This window comes from Dryobates pubescens, chromosome 28, assembly GCF_014839835.1.
Source record: "Dryobates pubescens isolate bDryPub1 chromosome 28, bDryPub1.pri, whole genome shotgun sequence".
NCBI lineage: Eukaryota > Metazoa > Chordata > Aves > Piciformes > Picidae > Dryobates > Dryobates pubescens.
In genome coordinates this window covers 4406153-4430019 of record NC_071639.1, presented here as the reverse complement: position 1 = coordinate 4430019, position 23867 = coordinate 4406153, and the positions used below count along the sequence as shown (strand labels likewise).

Sequence of the window (23867 nt, the reverse complement as noted above, 5' to 3'; positions counted from 1 at the left end):
TATTTGCCCTAGTGAAAAGCTCTGTAAGCAGAGCAATAAAACTCTCTTTTCTTGGTGGGAACTGTTGTCAGTACAGGTCCTGGTTACCTTCTAAGAGCATTGCTCCAGCTGTTGTATATAAGCAATGGTTCTTCTGATTGGGTTCTTTTAATCATTCTTCCCCTGCAAGAACCCTAAAGGAAATGGTTGTTGGCCATCTTTTGATCTCTGTTTTAAGGAGCTGATTACTTTTAGTCCTGCTTTGGGGAACTCAGAGGTGTGCCCTGAAAGCACAGCCCTGCCTCAGCTGCACCACCAGACTTTGATTTCTGTATTTAGCACTACAGGAGCTCCTCTCTCGTCAACAACCTCGCCACATTTGGGTGAAAGAAGAGAAAGAAGCTTGCTTCCCCCACTCCCTGACTGCACAGTGCCCCACTGAACAGTTTCTGTTGTCTTTTACATCTTCACATTGTGGCACCCCACTTGCTGTCAAGGCATACAGCTGAATTCACCAAAAAGGCTGCAGAGCTCTGTGCTCTTCCAGGGGATGACACAGCATCAGGAGAGCAGGTAGAAATGGTGTGAGACAGGACAAAGAACAAGAGGAGACAGAAGGTTTGGAGAAGCTTTGATGCTGAGAAGAAACTGTTGAATAGCAGCACTGGTGCACCTCTCCCAACTACACACAACCTACAACCAGCTCAGGACCAACAAAGATCCTTGCTGCCCTACTTCTACAGAGTTGGGGATTTTCATCTGCTTCATGAAAAATCCCTTCCATTTATTCACTTTCACCACAGGAAAAAAATCACCTCAACCTTTGCTATATTCCCAGGGCTCTTTTGTGGGGGTGGTTTTTTTTAAGTGCATTAATTCCCAGCAAAGTTTTCATTTCCATGGTTTATAAACCAAAGTTTCCCCCCCCAACCCCCATCCCCCCAGCAAGTGTTTCACAAGCTGCAAGGATCAGTGTTGTACAGTAGCAAGTTAGTCACTGACACCATCAGCGACCTACAGCAGGAAGCCTGTGGAGTGAGCTGAAGAACTGTGGAATACTTGGTGGTAGATGCTAATAAAGGACAATCCAATGGCAGCAGGGTGATTTCTGCCCAAATCTCTCCCAGCTTGACAAAAATACACATCTTTTAACCCTTCTCACTCATTGTCTCTGCTGCTCCTGTCCCAGGTAAGAAGTGTTGAAATCCTCTAACGAAAACCTCGTTCAAGATGGCATCTAGGGGGGGGTTTGGGGGGGGGGTTTCCCCTCCCCAAATGCAGCATTCAGCAGAATTCCTTAGAGGACAAATCCTTATTGTAGCAAAGTGATGACCACATCATCATCTTTGCCTTGCCAAAGCATTTCACCTTCAAAATGAACCAGCCCGTGTTTCCTGGCTCTTAGCAAGATTCCCACCACTTTATTGGAAATAGTCACGTACGTTTCAAACAGCTGCCCAAAGGTCACACTCACGTGGCCGTCTTCTCCCACCTGGCCAGTCCTCCTAATGATCAAGCACAGCTCTTCAACCTCCTTCCCCACGTGGGAGTGAGCATCCTTGCCTCTCTGCTCCGTCCGAGACCCTTCCGGAGGTCGCCCGTAGGTGGGATCTCCTCTGTGAGCGTGCCCAGGTTTCGCTGCCAGCCTGTCGTTGCTGCTGAAAGGGTTCTTCCTCTGGTACTCGATGTGATCCTCTGCCCAGCTCTGCCAGCTTTTCCTCAGGTCACCCACAGCGCTGGTAGCTTTAGCACCCTGCCCTTTATCTTCCTCCATGGCTTGAGAGTCTTTTGCGGCGCTCGAGGGGGAAGCGAATCGCTGCCGGCTGGTGGCTGCAGTTCCTCGGTGCGCCGGGGCAGCTGTGGAGGAAGAGCAACAAAGCAGCCTGAGAATTGTGGGAAGTGTTTTGCTTGGGTGAGAGGCAAGGCTCCTGAAAAAGGCATTAGCAAGGTGAAGATTAAGTCCACCTGTAATTCTGCATAGAATTGTTAGGGTTGGAAGGGACCTCAAGGATCAGCCAGTTCCAACCCCGCTGCCATGGGCAGGGACACCTCACACTCCAGCAGGTTGCTCACAGCCACCTCCAGCCTGGCTGCAAACACCTCCAGGGATGAGGCTTCCACCACCTCCCTGGGCAACCTGTGCCACTGTCCCTCATGGTGAAGAACTTCTTCCTGACATCCAATCTGAACCTACCCATTTCTATTTGCTTTCCATCCCCCTTAGTCCTATCACTATCTGACACCCTAAAAAGTCCCTCCCCAGCTTTCTTGTAGGCCCCCTGGAAGGAAGATCCTGGAAGGCCACAATAAGGTCTCCTCAGAGCCCTCTGTGAAAAAGGTAAAAGCTAGCTAAAATTCAGAAGGCACTTTGCAACGTAGGGCAGTGAGCTGTGCTTACAAGGTTAGACAGTGTGCCACCAGTCCCACTCTTACCATACCACCAGCCCCAGCATCACTGTGCCACCAGTCCCAGTCACCACACACACCCCCCAGGCTCCGTGTAACACCCCCGTGCACAGCGCTCGCTCTTCCCGCAGTGACACTTCGTAAAGCACTGGGTCCTTGCAGCAGCAGCCCCGCAGCCTTCCCAAGCAGCCCTGCCTGAGCTGCCCAGCGCAGGCTTACTGACAGGCCAGAAAGCAAATCATTCCCCAAGAGGCAGCCACCAACCCCCGCGCAGGGGTGGGCAGCCCTTCTGCCCGCACACGGATTAAAGGTGGACAAAGCCTGGCTCTGCTGACGAGCTTCCCACAGACCGCAGGAGCCATTATGCACGGAAAGCACTACCTGGGGCTGAAATTCTGAGCCGTGGTGGGAGCAGGAGGCTTCTCCTCAGCAGGCACTGAAAAGAGAAGCAGAAATGCAGCCGGCGAGCGCGGTGCTGCCTGCAAGGGCCGGTTTAGCCCAGAAGACAAAAGCAGGAGGGATAGTTCTGCCTTAAAAGGCTCTGCCGCACAGCCGCTCTGCCAGCTCCAACCCAGGGGCAGGCAGCACCGGAGAGCCGAAAGCTGCCCAGCTGCTCCAGGCGCAAATTACCTGTAATTAGGTGATGGGCTCTCTAGGCAATGTGTAATTATTGTAATGAATTAGGGACAGACTCTTCTATACCTAGAGGGATCCACCTGTAATTACGGCTTTGCCGGATCCCATCCTCAACCTGTTGAGTTACAGGAATGAAGAGCTTCCCCAGAGCACATTTAGTAGGGCTGGTCTTTTTCTTCACAGAAAAGCAGATAAAAGAGAGAAAGCAGAGAAGTAGTGCAGGATTTTCTATAGGGGAGTGGAGAGAAATCAAAGTCTGAACAATTTAATAACTGGATCATAAATTAGGTATTTCTAGACTTTAAAAGCATTGTTGGGGTGGTTGGTTTGTTGGTTTTTTCCCCCCTTCAAGTGAGGGTATTTACCCAGGTAGATATGTTGATGCTGTTGCACATGAACCTTGTGAGCAGTGACAAGAGCTCCCTGAACGACCCAGCAGAGCATGCAAGTCACAGTCAATAAACATTTCTGCTTCTCCAGGGTCTGGAAGAGCAGAAGATGACCACAAAATGGCTGTGAAAGACAGTGGAGAAAGCTATGCAGCAGCACACGTTAAATAATGGCTTTTCAGTCATAGCCTCTCACTTTTAAATTGAAACTAATGATTGTCATCTGATCCTGTTACAGCTGCTGGGAGAGGAGGGTGGTTAATTCTAGCTCCCTGGAGGAGTTTCAACCTGTGGAATTAGGTTTTGTGTGCTTCAAATTCCCCCAGAGGCTAAAAAGGAGAAGTGTTCTTCCTCAAACAGTTATGTAATTCAGTCCCGACTCCCCAAATCCGCGCGAACAAATGGCTTGGTTCTCCTCAGTGGCAGCACAGGAACGCCAGGGAAGTTTACAGACACATCATCTGAAAAGCACTTCGCTGTTATGTCAGGGTCAGATACTCTCCAAGTCTCACTTGTTAACACACACACACCCCACTTCCAAACTATGCTGAGCAGCACAACCAGACTGTCAGTGACTGTGCACGGATCCTCCAGGCAAAGGCAGGAAGAAACAGGGCTGCGAGTTCAGCTCTTCTGTAGAAAAAAATAGCATCACTGGAAAACGGAGGTGTTCACCTTCAAAGAACAAGCAGCAGTGCTCGGCAGGTAAAGTAAGGGAAAGCCAGTCTCAAAGAGATTAAGCTTAAACAATAATAGCAATAACCCCTCTTAAGGGGTTTCTAAAGTGGAAGTTACACAGCTGAGTAAATCTAAAGCGAGAATGAATGGGAAACCAAAAGCAGCCTCCTTCCCCTGACTCTCTCAGCAGTCCCACGATTTTGTGAGCACTCAGCCTCAGGGCTCCCTCAGCAGCTCAGCAATGCCTTTATTGCTCGGTCTCAGCTGCTGAGGTGCACGACCCAGATCCACATCTGCCTCCTTTGCTTCCTCTTCTAGCAAACTGCACATTTAGCTGCCAGCTTACGTTGAAGTGATCTTCTCCTCAACCAGCAGCACCAAGGCTTCATTGCCAAACCTCAGTTTGGGTGGCAGCAGAGCAAGAGAGAAGTGGAGAAGCTACAGGATGAGCTTATGGAGGCGGCCTGTGCGGTGCTCAGAGCTCACAAGCACTATCTCAGCCATCGAGAAAACCAAACGAACGACAACAAAGCAAAAGGAAACGCCAAAAAACCTGTCCAAAAAAATCAGCACAGCAAATACAGAGCATGAGGTCAGGGCTGAGCTGGCCGGGTGCTAGCAAAAGGCTTACCAAAATCTGGAGGAACTGAACCCTTCACCTCAGTGCAACAGGGAAAGCAGTGGGTAGGGGATTACAGCTATCAGCCCTAGATGGTGAAAATCGAACAAAACATAAACTGGCACTTAAAAACAGCCCTCCTGTCCTCCTTCAGCTTCCCCCCTTCGCTGGGGAGGCCCCATCTCTGCCCCTGTGCTGGGGGTCTGTGTCTCACCCCACCTGCTCCCTCGCCGGCCTTGACCTCCTTCCCACGGAAAAACGAACGCGACTCCTCCGGCCTCTGTTAATTGTTAATGGTGCTTAACGAGCTGCTGCACGGACGCCGGTGAGGGGAAGTTGTTGGGAGGGGGGTGAAAAAGAAGAGGTGAGCGCTGGGCGGGCTGGAAAGCACCTCCCAAGCTGCCCCCGCCCTGACCCCTCCTCAGCTCCGCCTCGGCCGGCGGAGCCGCTGCCGACAGCCGTGCGGCGGGGCCAGCCGCAGCCCGGCACGGCGCAGCGCCCGGCGCAGCGCAGCGCAGCGCAGCGCCCGGCCCCCGCCAGGCCGCGCCCCTCTCCCCGCCGGGCTCCTCCCGCCGCGGCGCTGCGCCCGCCCGGCAGCGCATGCGGCCCGGGGAGGCGGGCGATGGCCGGACATGGCGCTGCGCGCCCCGCTGCTGCCCCGCTACCTGCTGCTGCTGGCCCAGGAGCACCTCGAGTTCCGCCTGCCGGTGAGCGCCCCGCGGGGCCGGGGCTGGGGCCGGGCAGCGGGGAGCCGGGCGAGGCGCAGCTCCGGGCGGCGCGGCCCCGGCTGTGTGCCGCCGCCGGCCTGGCTGCGGCGGAGTTCAGGGGGAGCCGGCGGCGAGGGGCTGCCGGTGCCCCTTGGCAGCTCCCCGTGTCCTGCGGCAAGGGACCCCCCGGATGCGGGGCTGCCTCTCACCTCCTCGGAGCGGCCGCAGGCTCCCTCCTGCTGCCCGCCGGCTCCGTGGGAAGCCGCTGCCTGGAGCCTAAATTGAGGCAGCGCTTTCCTGGTCCATTTCAAGAGCCTTTGGGGCGGGGGGAGGTTGCCAGCAAATACCTGGGGCTCCAATAAGAAATGATGGCCGGGGCGGGAAATGGGTTTACCAAATCATGGAATCGCAGAATTGTCCGGGTTGGAAGGGACCTCAAGGCTCAGCCAGTCCTAACCCCCCTGCCATGCCCAGGGACACCTCACACTACAGCAGGTTGCTCACAGCCACAGCCAGCCTGGCTGCAAACACCTCCAGGCATGAAGTTTCCACCACGTCCCTGGGCAACCTGTGCCAGTCTCTCACCACCCTCATGGGGAACAACTTCTTCCTACTGTTTTTTAACTTCTTCCTAATGTTTTTAAGGGCCTGTTTCTTTGGCTTTTTGAACTGGGTAGCTGCTTCTGCCGGTGTGCTGTGGGTACATAAATAGTAGAAGCACAGAACTGTTTTGGTCAGACCATCGTGGCCATTCTCTAACTCTGCCAAGGCTGGTGCTAAATCATGTCCCTCTCTGGGGACGTTCCTGGTTCCACTTCCCTTCTCTTGTCTTGCTCAGCCAGGTGTTTGCCTTTGTGATGAGCAGCATTAGGGATCTGATTTGCCTGAAGCTTTGCACAAGGATCCAGGGCAGATTTCTCAGCCTTGTCAGCTGCCTGATCTCCATCTCTGCTACACCTGCTTGTGGGAGATGAGAGGGCTGCTTGTATCCTGGGTTCCCCAGTTCAAGAAGGACAGGAAACTGTTTGAGAGGGTACAGCAAAGGGCTACAAAGATGATTAGGGGAGGAGAACATCTGTCTTATAAAGAAAGGCTGAGGGACTTGGGCCTGTTTAGCCTTGGTGAAGAGAGGACTGATGGGGGGATCTTATCTGTGCTTATCAATACCTAAAGGGTGGCTTTCAGGAGGATGGGAACAGCCTTCTTCAGTAGTGCCCAGTGTCAGGACAAGAGGTAATGGGCATAAACTTGAACACAGGAAGTTCCATGAGGAGGAACTTCTTCCCTTTGAGGGTGGTAAAGCTCTGGACCAGGCTGCCCAGAGAGGTGATTCAGTCTCCATCTCTGGAGTCATTCAGAACTGGCCTGGATATGTTCCTGTGCAACCTGCTGTGGGTGATGCTGCTGTGGCAGGGAGGTTGGACTAGGTGATCTCCAGAGGTCCCTTTCAGCCCTCACCAGTCTGTGATTCTGTGGTGTGGGATCACAACAGCTGAAGGTGTTTGTTGAAGTCCACATTCGTTGTTAAGTGTCTGTAGAATAAGATTCTGTGATTCATCTTTCTTAGTTGATGAGAAGCCCTGCTCCATGGTCAGGAATCAGTTCTTGGTTAGGTCAGATACTGAGGGGTACCATCAGACATCCAGTGTTGCAGTGCAGGATGTCTCTAATGGACAGAGAGGTGCATGGCAAGTGTTTCCTTATCAATACCTTCAGGCAGACCTGTTCCAATGTATAGAATCAAAATCAATAAGGTTGGAAAAGACCTCAGAGATTATCAAGTCTAACCTGTCACCTAACACCTCATGACTAACTAAACCATGGCTGCAAGTGCCACATCCAGTCCTTTTTTTGAACACCTCCAGGGATGGTGACTCCACCACCTCCCTGGGCAGCACATTCCAGTGGCCAATCTCTCTTGCTGGGAAGAACTTTCTCCTCACCTCCAGCCTAAACTTCCCCTGGCACAGCTTGAGACTGTGGCCTCTTGTTCTGTTGATTGCCTGGGAGAAAAGACCAACCCCCTCCTGGCTACAATCTCCCTTCAGGTAGTTGTAGACAGCAATAAGGTCTCCCCTGAGCCTCCTCTTCTCCAGGCTAAGCAACCCCAGCTCCCTCAGCCTCTCCTCACAGGGCTGTGCTCCAGACCCCTCCCCAGCCTCCTTGCCCTTCTCTGGACACCTTCAAGTGTCTCAATGTCCTTCTTAAATTGAGTGGCCCAGAACTGGACACAGGACTCAAGGTGTGCACTAAGCAGTGCTGAGCACAGGGCACAATGACTTCCCTGTTCCTGCTGGCCACACTGTTTCCTGCATTAGAATTTATGGTATGCTCTTGCTTGTTGGTTGGTTTGTAGTTTTCTGTCTTTTAAACAGAAGTTACTGCTCTTAAAGCCTGACCTTTGTTTTTTTCACTTAGGAAATAACCTCTCTGCTCTCACTTTATGGGGGACAGTTCAGCAGTGAGCAGGAGATCCGGGACAATGTAAGTGAGGACCAAAATACCTTCCTGGAGTACGGTGTGCAAGTGTGTCCTCTGCAGTGCATTTACTGTCCTTAAATCTGAGCAGCTGAAGAAATGCTGATGTTTCTGAGGAAAGTCAGGAATCTTCCAAACCTCAGCAATTCTCAGTTTCAGTCCAGATTCAGAGTGGAGTAAAAGATGCACTGCACACACCTGGGGATGTCTGGGACAGTGTGAAAAGAAGCAGTGCCATCTGCTGGGAGGATCTCCTCCTTTTTCACAGCAAGCCAAGCCAGGAAATCATTCAGCAGCAGCTGGAATTTGGTGCTTGCCTCTAAATCAGAGGCAGCCCATCTGGAAGAGTGAAGCTAGGAAGCTGTTTGAGCCTGGCTTCAGTGTGCAGTCAGAGAAAGCTTCTGGGTTTAAGTTGCTGCTTGCATGTACTAAGGGGGTTTGACTCTTTAGAGGATTAATATTCTTATTTATGCTCTTCTAGATTATTTTACCCAGTCAAAAGTCTGCTGGGAAAATGAAATGCCTGGTAAATTCTTGCAGACATTCAAGCTGTGTATGCAGTTTGACCTCAGATTGAATGTTCTGTCCTCATGCTCTCTGTACAGTTAGGAGACTCCTGTTTGTTTTCCATCTTCAGCAGGCATGGGTTGCTTTTTGTTGAACAGAGTTATGTAGCTGTGTAATTCATGTGACATCCCCCAGCTGGGTATGTGCATCACTTTTATCCTCTCTTTATTTCAGTCTCCATTCTGGATTCTCAGTATTCCTTCAGAAGAGATGGCAAGGGGACTGATGAAGAGGACAGTGTGTGCAAAGTAAGAGGTGAAAGATCCTAGAGAGTCATAGAATAGAATCTCAGCATCATTTTGGTTGGAAAAGACCTTTAAGACCATTGAGGCCAACTGTGCCTTAAAAGACCTTTAAGACCATTGAGGCCAACTGTGCCTTAAAAGACCATTGAGGCCAACTGTGCCTTAAAAGACCTTTAAGACCATTGAGGCCAACTGTGCCTTAAAAGACCTTTAAGACCATTGAGGCCAACTGTGCCTTAAAAGACCTTTAAGACCATTGAGGCCAACTAAAAGACCTTTAAGACCACTGAGGCCAATCAATCTTTGGCTGTACAATGTAAATGATAATGTAGGTGGTGGAAAACTGTTCTCTATTGGGTATATAAAATAGTGGTTTTTATATTGGGCTCTTAAAATAAGCAGCCTCTAATTAGCTCTAGAATTGAGGAGGTGTTGCTGGAGCCTGTGGCATGCCCATGTTCTTTACTTTGTGTGTGATCAGTGCAGGGTCTTGCAATGGTGCAGAGCCAGGAGTTGTAGCATCACCTTGAATAACAGTTAGTAGCTTGCTTTGAAATGCTATGGAATTAAAAGACAAAGCCAGGGATGCATTAAAATCAAGTTTGGAACAGCAAGTGGATTCCTTGTGCCACCCTCCTAGTGCTGGTATCTGAGCCCTCAGCTGCAGCAGAGGTCCTGCTAGAAAATTGAAGAGCCAAAGAGTGATTCTTGCAGTGGCCTTTGGTCTTTTTCAGAGGTGGCTGCCTACCATGACACCTCTGGGTCATGAGGCTTGAGGGGTACCTTGGAGGTATGGCTCAGAGTGAGCAGCACAGTTGTGGTGTGGCTCTCTGACTATAGTCAGTTTGGGGTGATTGCCCTCTCCAAAACTTTGTCATTTCAGGTCTATATTTGAACTGTGGGGTCATGGAAGATCTGCAGGGGAGCTCTATGCAGCTTTGAGGAGCTATCCAATGGACAAGATGGTATGCATGTACAGAGTCTGCATAACCTGGCTCCTGTCTCACACTCAGTGGCACTGCAGCTGTGCTAAGGAAAGTCTCTTTGCCTGTTTTCCAGCTCCCATATCTACAGCCAGACTCCACTTACAAAGTTCATATCCACACCTTTAACAAAACACTGACCCAAGCACAGAAGATACAGAAGATAGATGTAAGTAGGTGTTCAAGACATCTTTTGCCATGCAGTTTAATCTGTTCACGTTGTTCTTGCTCTGTGCTATCAGTGTATCTCAGTGTGGGTTTGCTGCAGGCAGTTTATGCCCTTGCATCTACTCAACTCTGAACGAAGTCTTTGAGTCTGAAGGAAAATTCCCTCAGAATTCATGGCTTTGACATTTTGGGTTTGGAAGCAGACCATGTCAGGCACATGGGTTCTAGAGGAGACCTCCAAGATGAGCAGAGGGATGGAGGAGCTCTCCCATGGGGGCAGGCTGAGAAAGAGTTGGGGCTGTTCAGCCTGGAGAAGAGAAGGCTCTGGAGAGACCTTAGAGCAGCCTTCCAGTACCTGAAGAGGCTCCAGGAGAGCTGGGGAGAGACTTTGTAAAAGGGCTGGGAGTGATAGGATGAGAGGGAATGGATTGAAGCTTGAGGAAGGGAGATTGAGTCTGGAGATTAGGAAGAAATTCTTTGCAGTGAGGGTGGTGAGACACTAGAACAGGTTGGCCAGGCAGGTCCTGGATGCCCCTTCCCTGGGAGTGTTCAGGGCCAGGTTGGATGAGGCCTTGAGCAACCTGGGCTGGTGGGAGAGGTGTCCCTGCCCATGGCAGGGGGTTGGAACTGGATGATCTTTAAAGTCCCTTCCAACCCAGACCATTCTGTGAATCTGTGAACATCCAGAGAAAATGGAGAAGGTACTTTCAGCACTAATTTGTCATTTCTCACAAGTGGAACTGTGGGGTTTAGGTATTTTAGGTTTGGGTTTGGGGGTTTTGCTTGGGTTTGGTTTTTGTTTTGGGTTGGTTTGGTTTTTCCCCAGTTTTAATTTATTTTGTGTTTGCATGGGGTGCATATTTCAAAGTTCTGACTCTCTCTCCCACACTGTTTCTTGGACAGGCCCTTGAATTTCTGCCATTCAAAGGAAAAGTCAATTTAAAGAACCCAGAGCACATCTTCTGGATTTTGGAAGATTATGGAATGGACCCTAATAAAGTTCCAGAAGAGCCCTTTCAGCTGTATTTTGGTAGATGGGTGAGTGAGTGAGTGTTGCCTCCTTCTCCTCTCCTTCTCCTCTCCTTCTCCTCTCCTTCTCCTCTCCTTCTCCTCTCCTTCTCCTCTCCTTCTCCTCTCCTTCTCCTCTCCTTCTCCTCTCCTTCTCCTCTCCTTCTCCTCTCCTTCTCCTCTCCTTCTCCTCTCCTTCTCCTCTCCTTCTCCTCTCCTTCTCCTCTCCTTCTCCTCTCCTTCTCCTCTCCTTCTCCTCTCCTTCTCCTCTCCTTCTCCTCTCCTTCTCCTCTCCTTCTCCTCTCCTTCTCCTCTCCTTCTCCTCTCCTTCTCCTCTCCTTCTCCTCTCCTTCTCCTCTCCTTCTCCTCTCCTTCTCCTCTCCTTCTCCTCTCCTTCTCCTCTCCTTCTCCTCTCCTTCTCCTCTCCTTCTCCTCTCCTTCTCCTCTCCTTCTCCTCTCCTTCTCCTCTCCTTCTCCTCTCCTTCTCCTCTCCTTCTCCTCTCCTTCTCCTCTCCTTCTCCTCTCCTTCTCCTCTCCTTCTCCTCTCCTTCTCCTCTCCTTCTCCTCTCCTTCTCCTCTCCTTCTCCTCTCCTTCTCCTCTCCTTCTCCTCTCCTTCTCCTCTCCTTCTCCTCTCCTTCTCCTCTCCTTCTCCTCTCCTTCTCCTCTCCTTCTCCTCTCCTTCTCCTCTCCTTCTCCTCTCCTTCTCCTCTCCTTCTCCTCTCCTTCTCCTCTCCTTCTCCTCTCCTTCTCCTCTCCTTCTCCTCTCCTTCTCCTCTCCTTCTCCTCTCCTTCTCCTCTCCTTCTCCTCTCCTTCTCCTCTCCTTCTCCTCTCCTTCTCCTCTCCTTCTCCTCTCCTTCTCCTCTCCTTCTCCTCTCCTTCTCCTCTCCTTCTCCTCTCCTTCTCCTCTCCTTCTCCTCTCCTTCTCCTCTCCTTCTCCTCTCCTTCTCCTCTCCTTCTCCTCTCCTTCTCCTCTCCTTCTCCTCTCCTTCTCCTCTCCTTCTCCTCTCCTTCTCCTCTCCTTCTCCTCTCCTTCTCCTCTCCTTCTCCTCTCCTTCTCCTCTCCTTCTCCTCTCCTTCTCCTCTCCCTCTCCTCTCCTTCTCCTCTCCTTCTCCTCTCCTTCTCCTCTCCTTCTCCTCTCCTTCTCCTCTCCTTCTCCTCTCCTTCTCCTCTCCTTCTCCTCTCCTTCTCCTCTCCTTCTCCTCTCCTTCTCCTCTTTGTTTGGATGGTGTCTCTTCAGCAAGGTCTGTTAGCCTGTCTGCTGCTCTCTCATATCTAAGGCCTCACAGTGATTTTTTTTCATGTTTCAACAGATTGCAGATGGCCAAAGAGAACTTATTGAGTCCTACAGTGTGAAAAAGAGACACTTCATTGGAAATACCAGCATGGATGCCTGCCTGTCTTTCATCATGGCCAACCATGGGAGAGTAAAACCCAATGATATTGTATATGATCCATTTGTTGGAACAGGTGTGTATGTGGGGCTTTTGTCTGCTGGGGGGATAAACTGGGAGATTGTGGTAGTGCTCACACTACATTTAGAATAGAATGGAATTAATAAGGTTGGAAAAGAACTTCGAGATCATCAAGTCCAACCTATCACCCAACACCATCTAATCAACTACACCATGGCACCAAGCACCCCATCCAGTCTCTTCCTAAACACCTCCACTCATGGTGACTCCACCACCTCCCTGGGCAGCACATTCCAATGGAAAATCTCTCCTGACAAGCCTTGTGTTATGTAGCATGGTTTGAACAGCAGTTCATGTGTGTGCTGGACTGCTTAAGATCCAAAGCTGACCATGAATTTGGCTAGAGCCTTCCTTGCAGCCCCTTCCCCTTCCCTTGCCCTCCCCCCTCCCTTCCCCTTCCCTTGCCCTCCCCCCTCCCTTCCCCTTCCCTTGTCCTCCCCCCTCCCTTCCCCTTCCCTTGTCCTCCCCCCTCCCTTCCCCTTCCCTTGCCCTCCCCCCTCCCTTCCCCTTCCCTTGCCCTCTTCCCTCCCTTCCCCTTCCCTTGCCCTCCTCCCTCCCTTCCCCTTCCCTTGCCCTCCTCCCTCCCTTCCCCTTCCCCTTCTCCATTCCTTTGGTCTAGTGTGCTACTGATGCAACCTCCTCAACTCCAACCCAGACCCTAACAGCTGACATTTATGACAGCAGTTTCATACCTTTCCCCCTTTTCTCCCCTTCACAGGTGGCCTTCTGATCTCCTCAGCACACTTTGGAGCCTATGTGTGTGGTGCTGACATAGATTACAACACAATCCATGGCTTAGGTATGTTGTGGTTTCTAAGCCACTGCAGTGTTACTCTCTGGAATTTAAGAGTAGCCAAGGAGGTAGATGGCACTTAGTGGATTTTAAAGCAGTATTAATCCACACAGGAGTTCTGTGATCATGTTTGGTTTTGCCCCCCAGTTCATGTGTGCCCTAGCTAAGCTGTTCTCTTACTTTTTTTCCTTTTAGGCAGGACAGAGTTAATAGAACAAATAAGGCAAACCAAACCCAAGTTCCAAATTAGAGCTGCAACAGCTGTGTGCTTGCCTAGCCTGTGTTGTAGGAAGCCTCTCATAACCTGTCTCAGGAAGCCTAATCCAAGTCTTAGTTCTCTGGAAAAGTGCAAATCATCTCTGACTTCCTGGGCAGGATTACACCTGAGGGAAGGGAGAGCTTCTCATACACCATAAATTGCAATCATTTGTCAGTCATGCTGTACAAAAACGATGCAGACAGGCTGGAAAGTGTCCAGAGAAGGGCCACAAGAGTGATCAGAGGCCTGGCAGCCCTGCCATGGGAGGAAAGGCTGAGAAAGCTGGCCTTGTTCAGCCTGGAGAAGAGAAGGCTGAGGGGAGACATTCTTGCCATGCACCAGCACATAAAGGGTGGCTGCCAGGAGGATGGAGACTCCCTTTTTACAAGGAGTCCCATGGAAAAGACAAGAGGTGATGGGGACAAGTGACTGCTGGGGAGATTCCCATTGGACTCCAGAAGGAAATGTTTCCCCATGAGCACAGCCAGACACTGGAATCATCTCCCAAGGGAAGCAGTGGGGTCCCTTCACTGGTCAATTTTAAACCTCAGGCTGCTGGGCCAACTCCTTCCAAGTCCACCATCACTTAGAAAGGTTGGACCAGGTGATCCCTGGGGTCCCTTCCAACCTGATTGTTATGAATGTGTTCTGTGACCCCCTGTGTAGATGGTGCAGCAGAACTTTGCTCATGTGCTTCTGTTATTCCTTGATACCTCTGAAGCTGTACTGCAAATTCTTGTGACAGGGAGTAGAAAAGGGCAGGAGATTAGGCTCAGCTTTTTATATGGGGGTACTGGTTGAGAGTTGGCTGAACATGAGCCAGCCCTTTGCCCAGGTGCCCAAGAAGGCCAATGGCATCCTGGCCTGCATCAGGAACAGTGTGGCCAGCAGGAGCAGGGAAGTCATTCTGCCCTGTGCTCAGCACTGGTTAGGCCACACCTTGAGTCCTGTGTCCAGTTCTGGGCTCCTCAGTTTAGGAAAGATGTTGAGTTGCTGGAAGGTGTCCAGAGAAGGGGAACAAAGCTGGGGAGGGGTCTGGAGCACAGCCCTGTGAGGAGAGGCTGAGGGAGCTGGGGTTGCTTAGCCTGCAGAAGAGGAGGCTCAGGGGAGACCTTCTTGCTCTCTACAACTCCCTGAAGGGAGGTTGTAGCCAGGTGGGGGTTGGTCTTTTCTCCCAGGCAACCAGCACCAGAACAAGAGGACACAGTCTCAAGCTGTGCCAGGGGAGGTTTAGGCTGGAGGTGAGGAGAAAGTTCTTCCCAGAAAGAGATTGGCCACTGGAATGTGCTGCCCCGGGAGGTGGTGGAGTTCCCATCCCTGGAGGTGTTCAAAAAAGGGTTGGATGTGGCACTTGGAGCCATGGTTTAGTTAGTCATGAGGTGTTGGGTGTTAGGTTGGACTTGATCTCTGAGGTCTTTTCCAACTTTATTGATTCTATGAATTATTTTCCTTTAAATGGAGTGACAGAGTCCATGGAAGCTTTTCCACCACAGTTGTTGACTGCTCTTTTTCTCCTCCCCCCACATTCCATGCTCCTCCTCCCAGGCAAGGCAAGCAGAAAGAACCAGAAATGGAGAGGGCCAGATGAAAACATCAGAGCAAACCTCAGGCAGTATGGGTTAGAGAAATACTACCTTGATGCACTGGTGTCTGATTCGTCAAGGCCAGTCTGGAGGAAGGGGATGCTCTTTGATGCCATCATTACAGATCGTAAGTTCAGAGTGCTTTTTGTTGCCTAATCACACTGGTTTGGGAGGAAGAGGAGGGGGAAGAGGAGGCTCAGAGGAGACTTTATTGCTCTCTACAACTACCTGAAGGGAGGTTGTAGCCAGGTGGGGGTTGGTCTCTTCTCCCAGGCAACCAGCACCAGAACAAGAGGACACAGTCTCAAGCTGTGCCAGGGGAGGTTTAGGCTGGAGGTGAGGAGAAAGGTCTTCCCAGCAAGAGAGATTGGCCATTGGAATGTGCTGCCCAGGGAGGTGGTGGAGTCACCATCACTGGAGGTGTTTAAGAGGAGACTGGATGGGGTGCTTGGTGCCATGGTTTAGTTGATTAGATGGTGTTGGATGAAAGATTGGAGTTGATGATATTGAAGGTCTTTTCCAACCTGGTCCTTCCCCCTTCCCCCTTCCCCCTTCCCCCTTCCCCCTTCCCCCTTCCCCCTTCCCCCTTCCCCCTTCCCCCTTCCCCCTTCCCCCTTCCCCCTTCCCCCTTCCCCCTTCCCCCTTCCCCCTTCCCCCTTCCCCCTTCCCCCTTCCCCCTTCCCCCTTCCCCCTTCCCCCTTCCCCCTTCCCCCTTCCCCCTTCCCCCTTCCCCCTTCCCCCTTCCCCCTTCCCCCTTCCCCCTTCCCCCTTCCCCCTTCCCCCTTCCCCCTTCCCCCTTCCCCCTTCCCCCTTCCCCCTTCCCCCTTCCCCCTTCCCCCTTTAATGTAATACCTTGAGAGCTGACATCTGCAGCTTGCATGGTGCAGAACATGCCAGCTGAAAGCAGTGCTGTGGAAATGGGGTCAGCGTTTGACGTCTCTGCATTTTGTTTAAGGATGGTGGTTGGGTCACACATGAATGCACCGTGAATGCTCCAGCCTTGGGGCAGAGTGGCTGGAAACTGCCCAGCAGAAAAGGACATGGGGGTGCTGGTTGACAGCCAGCTGAGGATAAGCCAGGGTGTGCCCAGGTGGCCAAGAAGGCCACCAGCATCCCAGCTTGGATCAGTAACAGTGCGGCCAGCACGAGTGGGGAAGTGGTTGTCCCCCTGCACTCAGCACTGGTGAGGCTGCACCCTGAGTACTGAGTTCAGTTTTGGGGCCCTCACTCCAAGAAGGACATTGAGGGGCTGGAGCAGATCCAGAGAAGGGCAACAAAGCTGTGGAAAGGCTCTGGAGAACAGGGCTGGTGAGGAGCAGCCAAGGGAACTGGGGTTGTTTAGCCTGGAGAAAAGGAGGCTGAGGGGAGACCTCATTGCTCTCTACAACTCCCTGAGAGGATGAGGTGGGGATTGGTCTCTTCTCCCTAGTTAACAAGTGATAGAACAAGAGGAAATGGCCTCAAATTGTACTGGGGGAGGTTTAGGTTGGATATTGGGGAAAATTGCTGCAAGAGTGTCAGGGATTGGAACAGGCTGCCCAGGGAGGTGGTGGAGTCCCCATCCCTGGGGGGGTTCAAGAGGGGATTGGATGTGGCACTTGAAGCCATGGTCTAATAGTCCTGAGGTGTTGGGTGCCAGGTTGGACTTGATGATCTCTGAGGTCTTTTCCAACCTTATTGATTCCATGTTTCTATGCTACTCTCTACTGGAAGCAGCAGTGGTTTGAAAGGATCCTCTGCCTTTTTAGAAACTGGTATGCTTACCAGCCCTTCTCATGCACTAGAGGGAGCAGAAGCCAAGGGAATAAGTTGAAGACCTTCATACAGCACTTTCTGATCTCTAGGGCTGGCTTTTGCAGTGAGACACATCTGTATGAATTAGGGACAGGGAGTGTGACCTTTATTTGTGGCTTGCCTGCTTATTTATGTTGGGCCTGCCTGGCAGTGAAACAGTGTGTGGCAGTAAAATGAGTTAGGACTGAGTTTGCAGCTTGGGTCACAGCTCCTGCATTCACCAAAATGGTGATGCCAGTGCTGCCCTGATGCTGAAACAGGTCTCACCAGAGCACATCTGTTGGACAGGAAGTATGTTATGCTGTTAGAAATGTGGAACAATGTCTGAGAAGCAGCCAGCAGGTTGAGAGAGGTGATTCTGTCCTCTCTGCTCTGCTCTGGAGAGACCTCACCTGGAGTACTGGGTCCAGCTCTGGGGCCCACAACAGAAGGCGGCCATGGACCTGATGCAGCAGGTCCAGAGGAGGCCACCAAGGTGATCAGAGGGCTGCAGCACTTCTGCAAGGGCAGGCTGAAAGAACTGGGGCTGTTCAGCCAGGAGAAGATGCAAGGGAGACCTTTTAACTACATTTCAGCATCTGTAGGGGACCAACAGGAAGACTGGGGAGGGACTTTTTAGAAGAGCTTGGAGTGACAGGGTGAGGGGCAATGGTGTGAAACTGGAGCAAAGATGTTGAGTTGCTGGAAGGGGTCCAGAGAAGGGCAACAAAGCTGGGGAGGGGTCTGGAGCACAGCCCTGTGAGGAGAGGCTGAGGGAGCTGGGGTTGCTTAGCCTGCAGAAGAGGAGGCTCAGGGGAGACCTTCTTGCTCTCTACAACTACTTGAAGGGAGGTTGTAGCCAGGTGGGGGTTGGTCTCTTCTGCCAGGCAACCAGCAGCAGAACAAGTGGACACAGTCTCAAGCTGTGCCAGGGGAGGTTTAGGCTGGAGGTTAGGAAGAAGTTCTTCATAGAAAGAGAGATTGGCCATTGGAATGTGCTGCCCAGGGAGGTGGTGGAGTTACCATCACTGGAGGTGTTTAGGAAGAGACTTGATGGGGTGCTTGGTGCCATGGGTTAGTTGATTAGATGGTGCTGGGTGATAGGTTGGGCTTGATGATCTCAAAGGTCTTTTCCAACCTGGTCTGGTCTATTCTATTCTGGTCTGGTCTATTCTATCTTAGCAACATTTTAGAGATCTCAAAGAACTTAACCTCTTCCAGCTTGGGTGTTGTAAAAGCTTTTCATTCTTTTCCCTTCAAGCCCCAGTTTGTGCAGTGTTGTGAATGCACAGAATGGTTGTGTGCTGTTTGGGCAGCAGGCAAGGCTCTCATCTGTGCCTTTTGCATTTGCTCTGTGCAGCCCCATATGGCATCAGAGAAGCCACTCGCAGGACAGGCTCACAAAAGGAAGCAGTGAAGTCAGCTGAAAGAAGGTGGGTGAGCTGCCTTCTCTCTTGGAGAGCAGAAATGTCTTCATGGAAACCCAGCCATAACAATCCTCACTATCAGTACAGACTTGGGGGGTAAAAGAAAGCAGCCCTGTGGGAAAGGACTTGGGGGGTGCTGGTGGGTGAGAAGCTGGCCAAGGAGCAGGCAGGGTGAGCTTGCAGCACAGAAGGCAAATCACAGCCTAGGCTGCATCCAAAGATGCATTGCCAGCAGAGCCAGAGAGGTGATTCTGCCACTTTGCTCTGGTGAGAGCTCACCTGGAGTGCTGTGTGCAGGTCTGGAGCCCTCAATATAGAGAGGGCATGGATCTGATGGAGAGGGTCCAGAGGAGGCCACAAAAATGATCAGGGGGTTGGAGCAGCTCTGCTAAGAGGCCAGGCTGAGGGAGCTGGGGGTGTTCAGCCTGGAGAAGAGAAGGCTCCAGGGAGACCTAAGAGCAGCCTGCCAGTACCTGAAGGGGGCTACAGGAAGGATGGGGAGAGTGTTTACAAAGGCCTGCAGGGACAGGATGAGAGGCAGTGGCTTCAAACTAGAGCAGGCTTTAAGCTGCAGCAAAGCAGATTTTGATTGGATGTTAGGAACAAGTTCTTCACTTTGAGGGTGGTGGAAGGCTGGAACAGGTTGCCCAGGGAGGTGGTTGAGGCTCCACGCCTGGAGATATTCAAGGTGAGGCTCACAAGGCCCTGAGCAGCCTGATGTGGTTGGGGATGACCCTGCTGACTGTGGGGAGGTCCCTTCTGGCCCAGACCATTCTGTGATGATCTTTATTATTTCTTGGTTGGCTGTCAGCAGTTGATAATAAAGAAGAAGATAGGAATAACAACTCCAGAAGACAAGCCCTTTTTGTTTGCAAAACCAGTGTGCCCCTTCCTGAAACCCTCTTGGTTTTCTTCTCCTTGCTCATTTGCACATGTTCAGGTTTCCAGTCCTCTTCCTTGGCTCTGTGAGCCACCACTGCCTTGTCTTTCCTGCTCTCAGAAAGTTCACTTCAGTCCCTGCAAGCTGCAGAATGAGTCTGCAATGGAATGCCATCTCTTGGATTCCCACTGCTCCCTTCTCTCCAGTGATAACACTTGGCTGCTCCACTGCTCAGTCTTCCTTATCTTCTGCCTTTTACTCTAAGTTGCCCTTGAGGAAGATGCTGTGTAAAAGAACTGTTCCCACCATGCTGGTGAACTTCCACAAGTGCTAAAGCTGGCAGCCTAAAGAGCCAGCAGGGCAATTTGGGAAGCCATATTCCTCAGCTTACAGGATGTCACAGATTGCATTGGGTAGGGAGGGACCCTCAAAGGTCATCTTCTCCAACCCCTCTGCAGTCAGCAGGGACATCTCCAACCAGATCAGGCTGCCCAGGGCTGTACATCAAGTCACATCTTGAATGTCTCCAGGGATGGGGCCTCAATCACATTCCTAGTCAACCTGTTCCAGTATTTCACCCTCCTCATCATGAAGAGCTTCCTCCTGATGTCCAGCCTAAATCTGCCCTGCTCCAGTTTCACACCATTTCCCCTCATCCTGTCACTCCAAGCCCTTCTAAACAGTCCTTCTCCAGCCTTCCTGTTGGTCCCCTACAGATACTGAAATGGAGCTCTAACTCTTCCTGGAGCCTTCTCTTCTCCAGGCTGCACAGCTCCAGCTCTTTCAGCCTGTACTTGCAGGAGAAGTGCTGCAGCCCTCTGATCATCTTGGTGGCCTTTCTCTGGTTTAGCTCCATCAGGCCCTGGGAGGGGTTCATCCTGGAAGCAGGGAGGGGAGGGGAGGGCTTGTTGAGAGCATTGCCCTCCCTGCAAGGGGTTTGCCTGCTGGGAAACTAAATTAGTCTGTTCCACTCCCCCTCCCTGCCCAGCCAGGCTCTAAAAAGGAGGACACTGCAGCCAGTAGGTCTCTTGGGCCCTGCCTTTGCTTGGACAAGGACTGCTGGTGGCTCCTCAGTTTAGGAAGGACATTGAGACACTAGAAGGTGTCCAGAGAAGAGCAAGGAGGCTGGGGAGGGGTCTGGAGCACAGCCCTGTGAGGAGAGGCTGAGGGAGCTGGGGTTGCTTAGCCTGCAGAAGAGGAGGCTCAGGGGAGACATTCTTGCTCTCTACAACTACCTGGAAGGTGGCTGTAGCCAGGTGGGGGTTGGTCTCTTCTCCCAGGCAACCAGCACCAGAACAAGAGGACACAGTCTCAAGCTGTGTCAGGGGAAGTTTAGGCTGGAGGTGAGGAGAAAGTTCTTCCCAGAGAGAGTTGTTAGCCATTGGAATGTGCTGCCCAGGGAGGTGGTGGAGTCCCCATCCCTGGAGGTGTTCAAGAGGGGATTGGATGTGGCACTTGGTGCCATGGTCTAGTCATGAGGTCTGTGGAGCCAGGTTGGACTTGATGATCTTTGAGGTCTCTTCCAACCTTGGTGATACTTCTGATGTCCTACTGCTTTGTCCTGGGTGGTTTGGCAAGTCTCAGGTGCTGCCCTTTTGTGGTGTGGGGGTTTTTATGTGGTTACAACTGCAGCTTTCCCCTGTGCTTGGTTACCCTGTTACTTTTTGTTTATCTACACACTTGTGAATTTGTCTGTTTGTTTGTTTAGCACAGAAAATCACATCTTTGTTTCATCCAGTTATCACCTAAGTGACATCTTTTTTGACCTGTTGAAGTTTGCAGCAGAACACCTGGTGATGGGAGGAAGATTGGTGTACTGGCTTCCAATCTACAGGCCTGAGTATGTATCCTTGAGTTCTGCTGTGGAGTATGGCAGGATGCAACTTCTGATGTGCTTTCTTAGGCTGTCAGGGAGTGATAGGGCTGGGGGGAATGGAGCAAAACTAGAAGTGGGTAGATTGAGATTGGATGTGAGGAAGAAATTGTTCCCCATGAGGGTGGTGAGAGTCTGGCACAGGTTGCCCAGGGAGGTGGTGGCAGCCTCATGCCTGGAGGTGTTTGCAGCCAGGCTGGAGGTGGCTGTGAGCAACCTGCTGTGGTGTGAGGTGTCCCTGCCCATGGCAGGGGGGTTGGAACTGGATGAGCCTTGAGGTCCCTTCCAACCCTGACAGTTCTCTGATTCTGTGCTCTCAGTCATGCTGGTAGAGGCCAGGCCTGTGTTCCACTTCTATCCTCCCAGCAGGGTGAGATCCTGTCACCTACAGCCCTGCTTTGAGTCCATACACACCCTTGGGTTTATACCCTGCTGATTTTCCTCTCACTGGCTGCTTTGCAGTTGGAGATGCTGATGTGATATTCCCATGGCCTGAAGAACCTCTGGCCAAGACAGCAAGATGCTAGATGTCAGCCTGGTGTAAGTTCACTGGCTAACCCTCCCTATCTAATGTTAGGGTGGTGAGAGCCTGGCACAGGTTGCCCAGGGAGGTGGTGGCAGCCTCCTGCCTGGAGGTGTTTGCAGCCAGGCTGGAGGTGGCTGTGAGCAACCTGCTGTAGTGTGAGGTGTCCCTGGGCATGGCAGGGGGGTTGGAACTGGCTGATCCTTGAGGTCCCTTCCAACCCTGACTATTCTCTGATTCTTAAGGGGACAGCTGGAACTGCCCTAGCACTGAGCACTTGAGAGTAATGCTCAGGCTTCATCATTTAACACCTGGTGTGAGGAAGCCCAGAGCTTTCAAATCAAATGTATGGATGGAGGTAATTCCAAAAAGAAAAAGCCTTCACCTGCCCTTACAAATGCATGGCCAGTGGGTTGAGGCTTAAGCCTGAGAAATGAGACTTCCAAGGTGCAGGCAGATTTGCAAGGCAGTAGCAGCAAGCCTCTTATTAATGTGTGTGTCTGCCAGGGTAGCTGATAGAGAGGCATGACAAGGCCCTGCAAGAGAACAGTCTTGGCTCTTTGCAGTTTGGCACTACTGAGGTAGCTTTTTTTTTTGCTCTGAGGAATCAAAAGTCAAGTGACCAAGAGATGGCAGTGAGAGGCAGGAATTGTAGGGGAGCAGTCCTGTGAAGGACCAGAGAGGCCAGCAGAGACTGCAGGCCGCTCTCTGTTCAGTAGTGCAGCCTGGAATTAGACCTGGGTTTGGTAGGAAAGACATCTGTTTGCATACCTTGCTTCAGCAGCAATTAGGTCAGGTTTTGAGATGGGGGTTTTTGGTGGCTTTGTTTGTTTGGCTTGTAGGTGGCTTTGGCTTTTCTTTTCTTGGTGGCTTTGTTTGTTTGGCTTTTCTTGGTGGCTTTGTTTGTTTGGCTTTTCTTGGTGGCTTTGTTTGTTTGGCTTGTTGGTGGCTTTGTTTGTTTGGCTTTTCTTGGTGGCTTTGTTTGTTTGGCTTGTTGGTGGCTTTGTTTGTTTGGCTTGTTGGTGGCTTTGGCTTTTCTTTTCTTGGTGGCTTTGTTGGTTTGGCTTTTCTTTTCTTCGTGGCTGAAAGGGACTATGAAAACTCATCCAGTCCAACCCCCCTGCCAGAGCAGGATCACCTAGAGCTGCCCAAGGAGGTGGTGGAGTCCCCATCCCTGGAAGTGTTCAAGAGGGGATTGGAGGTGGCACTTGGTGCCATGGTTTAGTCATGAGGTCTGTGGTGCCATGGTTTAGTCATGAGGTCTGTGGTGACAGCTTGGACTTGATGATCTTTGAGGTCTCTTCCAACCTTGGTGATTCTGTGATTCTGCTGACTGCAGAGGGGGTTGGACTGGATGACCTTCAGAGGTCCCTTCCAACCCAAACCATTCTATGACACTGTGCTACACCTGACTGACTGAGATGTTTCCTGCTTGAAACTCTTGAGGCAGGCCTGTGTACATACATGAACATCATATGAAAACCTGTAGAAAACATGGGGGGGGATCTCTTTCCTGTGACATCTTAGTCCTACACATGTTATGTCACACGGTGATTGGAACAGGTGATGTGAAAACTCCAGGGCACCAATAGCTGAGTGCCTTTAATCAGCTCTGACTGCAGAGCAGCTTCCTGGTGTAAGGCATTTTGTGCAGAGTCTGGGTGAACTTTGTTTCAGGTGCAAGCCTTCCACTTCATGAGCTTACAGCTGTGTGGATGTTTGTCTCTTCCAGATACACAGCAGACATCGTTCCCCGCCACCCCTGCCTGAAGCTTATCAGCAACTGCGAGCAGATGCTTTCCAGCCACACCTCGCGGCGCCTGATAACCATGGAGAAGGTCAAGGAGTTCAAGGTAAGCAGGGAGGTCATTCTGCCCCTGGACTCAGCACTGGTTAGGCCTCACCTTGAGTCCTCTGTCCAGTTCTGGGCCCTTCAGTTTAAGAGGGACATTGAGAGACTTGACCTTTTTGTTAAGAGATGGGGGGGACAGAAATTGCTTTTATTAAAGGGTCCAAGTGCTGGGTTCTGCACACTGGCCACAACAACCCCAGGCAGTGCTACAGGCTGGGAACAGAGTGGCTGAGAGCTGCCAGGCAGAAAGGGACCTGGGGGTGGTGGTTGACAGCAGCTGAACATGAACCAGCAGTGTGCCCAGGTGGCCAAAAAGGCCAATGGCATCCTGGCCTAGGTCAGGAACAGTGTGGCCAGCAGGAGCAGGGAAGTCATTGTGCCCTGTGCTCAGCACTGGTCAGGCCACACCTTGAGTCCTGTGTCCAGTTCTGGACCCCTCAGTTTGAGGACATTGAAAGACTTGAAGGTGTCCAGAGAAGGGCAACAAAGCTGGGGAGGGGTCTGGAGCACAGCCCTGTGAGGAGAGGCTGAGGGAGCTGGGGTTGCTTAGCCTGCAGAAGAGGAGG

General features: G+C 51.6%; 1 protein-coding gene across 1 annotated transcript in view; it reads left to right on the top strand.

The window, feature by feature from the left end:
- Nucleotides 1–5292: 5292 nt before the first annotated feature.
- Nucleotides 5293–23867, top strand: part of TRMT11 (tRNA methyltransferase 11 homolog) — a 28344-nt gene continuing 9769 nt past the window's right edge. The window contains exons 1-12 of the mRNA XM_054174147.1: nucleotides 5293–5414; nucleotides 7833–7898; nucleotides 8634–8707; nucleotides 9588–9669; nucleotides 9764–9856; nucleotides 10759–10893; nucleotides 12177–12333; nucleotides 13057–13137; nucleotides 14936–15100; nucleotides 18107–18179; nucleotides 20762–20893; nucleotides 23182–23302. Coding sequence (XP_054030122.1) covers nucleotides 5340–5414; nucleotides 7833–7898; nucleotides 8634–8707; nucleotides 9588–9669; nucleotides 9764–9856; nucleotides 10759–10893; nucleotides 12177–12333; nucleotides 13057–13137; nucleotides 14936–15100; nucleotides 18107–18179; nucleotides 20762–20893; nucleotides 23182–23302 — 1254 coding nt within the window. The 5' untranslated portion in view covers nucleotides 5293–5339. The remainder of the gene's footprint in view (nucleotides 5415–7832; nucleotides 7899–8633; nucleotides 8708–9587; nucleotides 9670–9763; nucleotides 9857–10758; nucleotides 10894–12176; nucleotides 12334–13056; nucleotides 13138–14935; nucleotides 15101–18106; nucleotides 18180–20761; nucleotides 20894–23181; nucleotides 23303–23867) is intronic.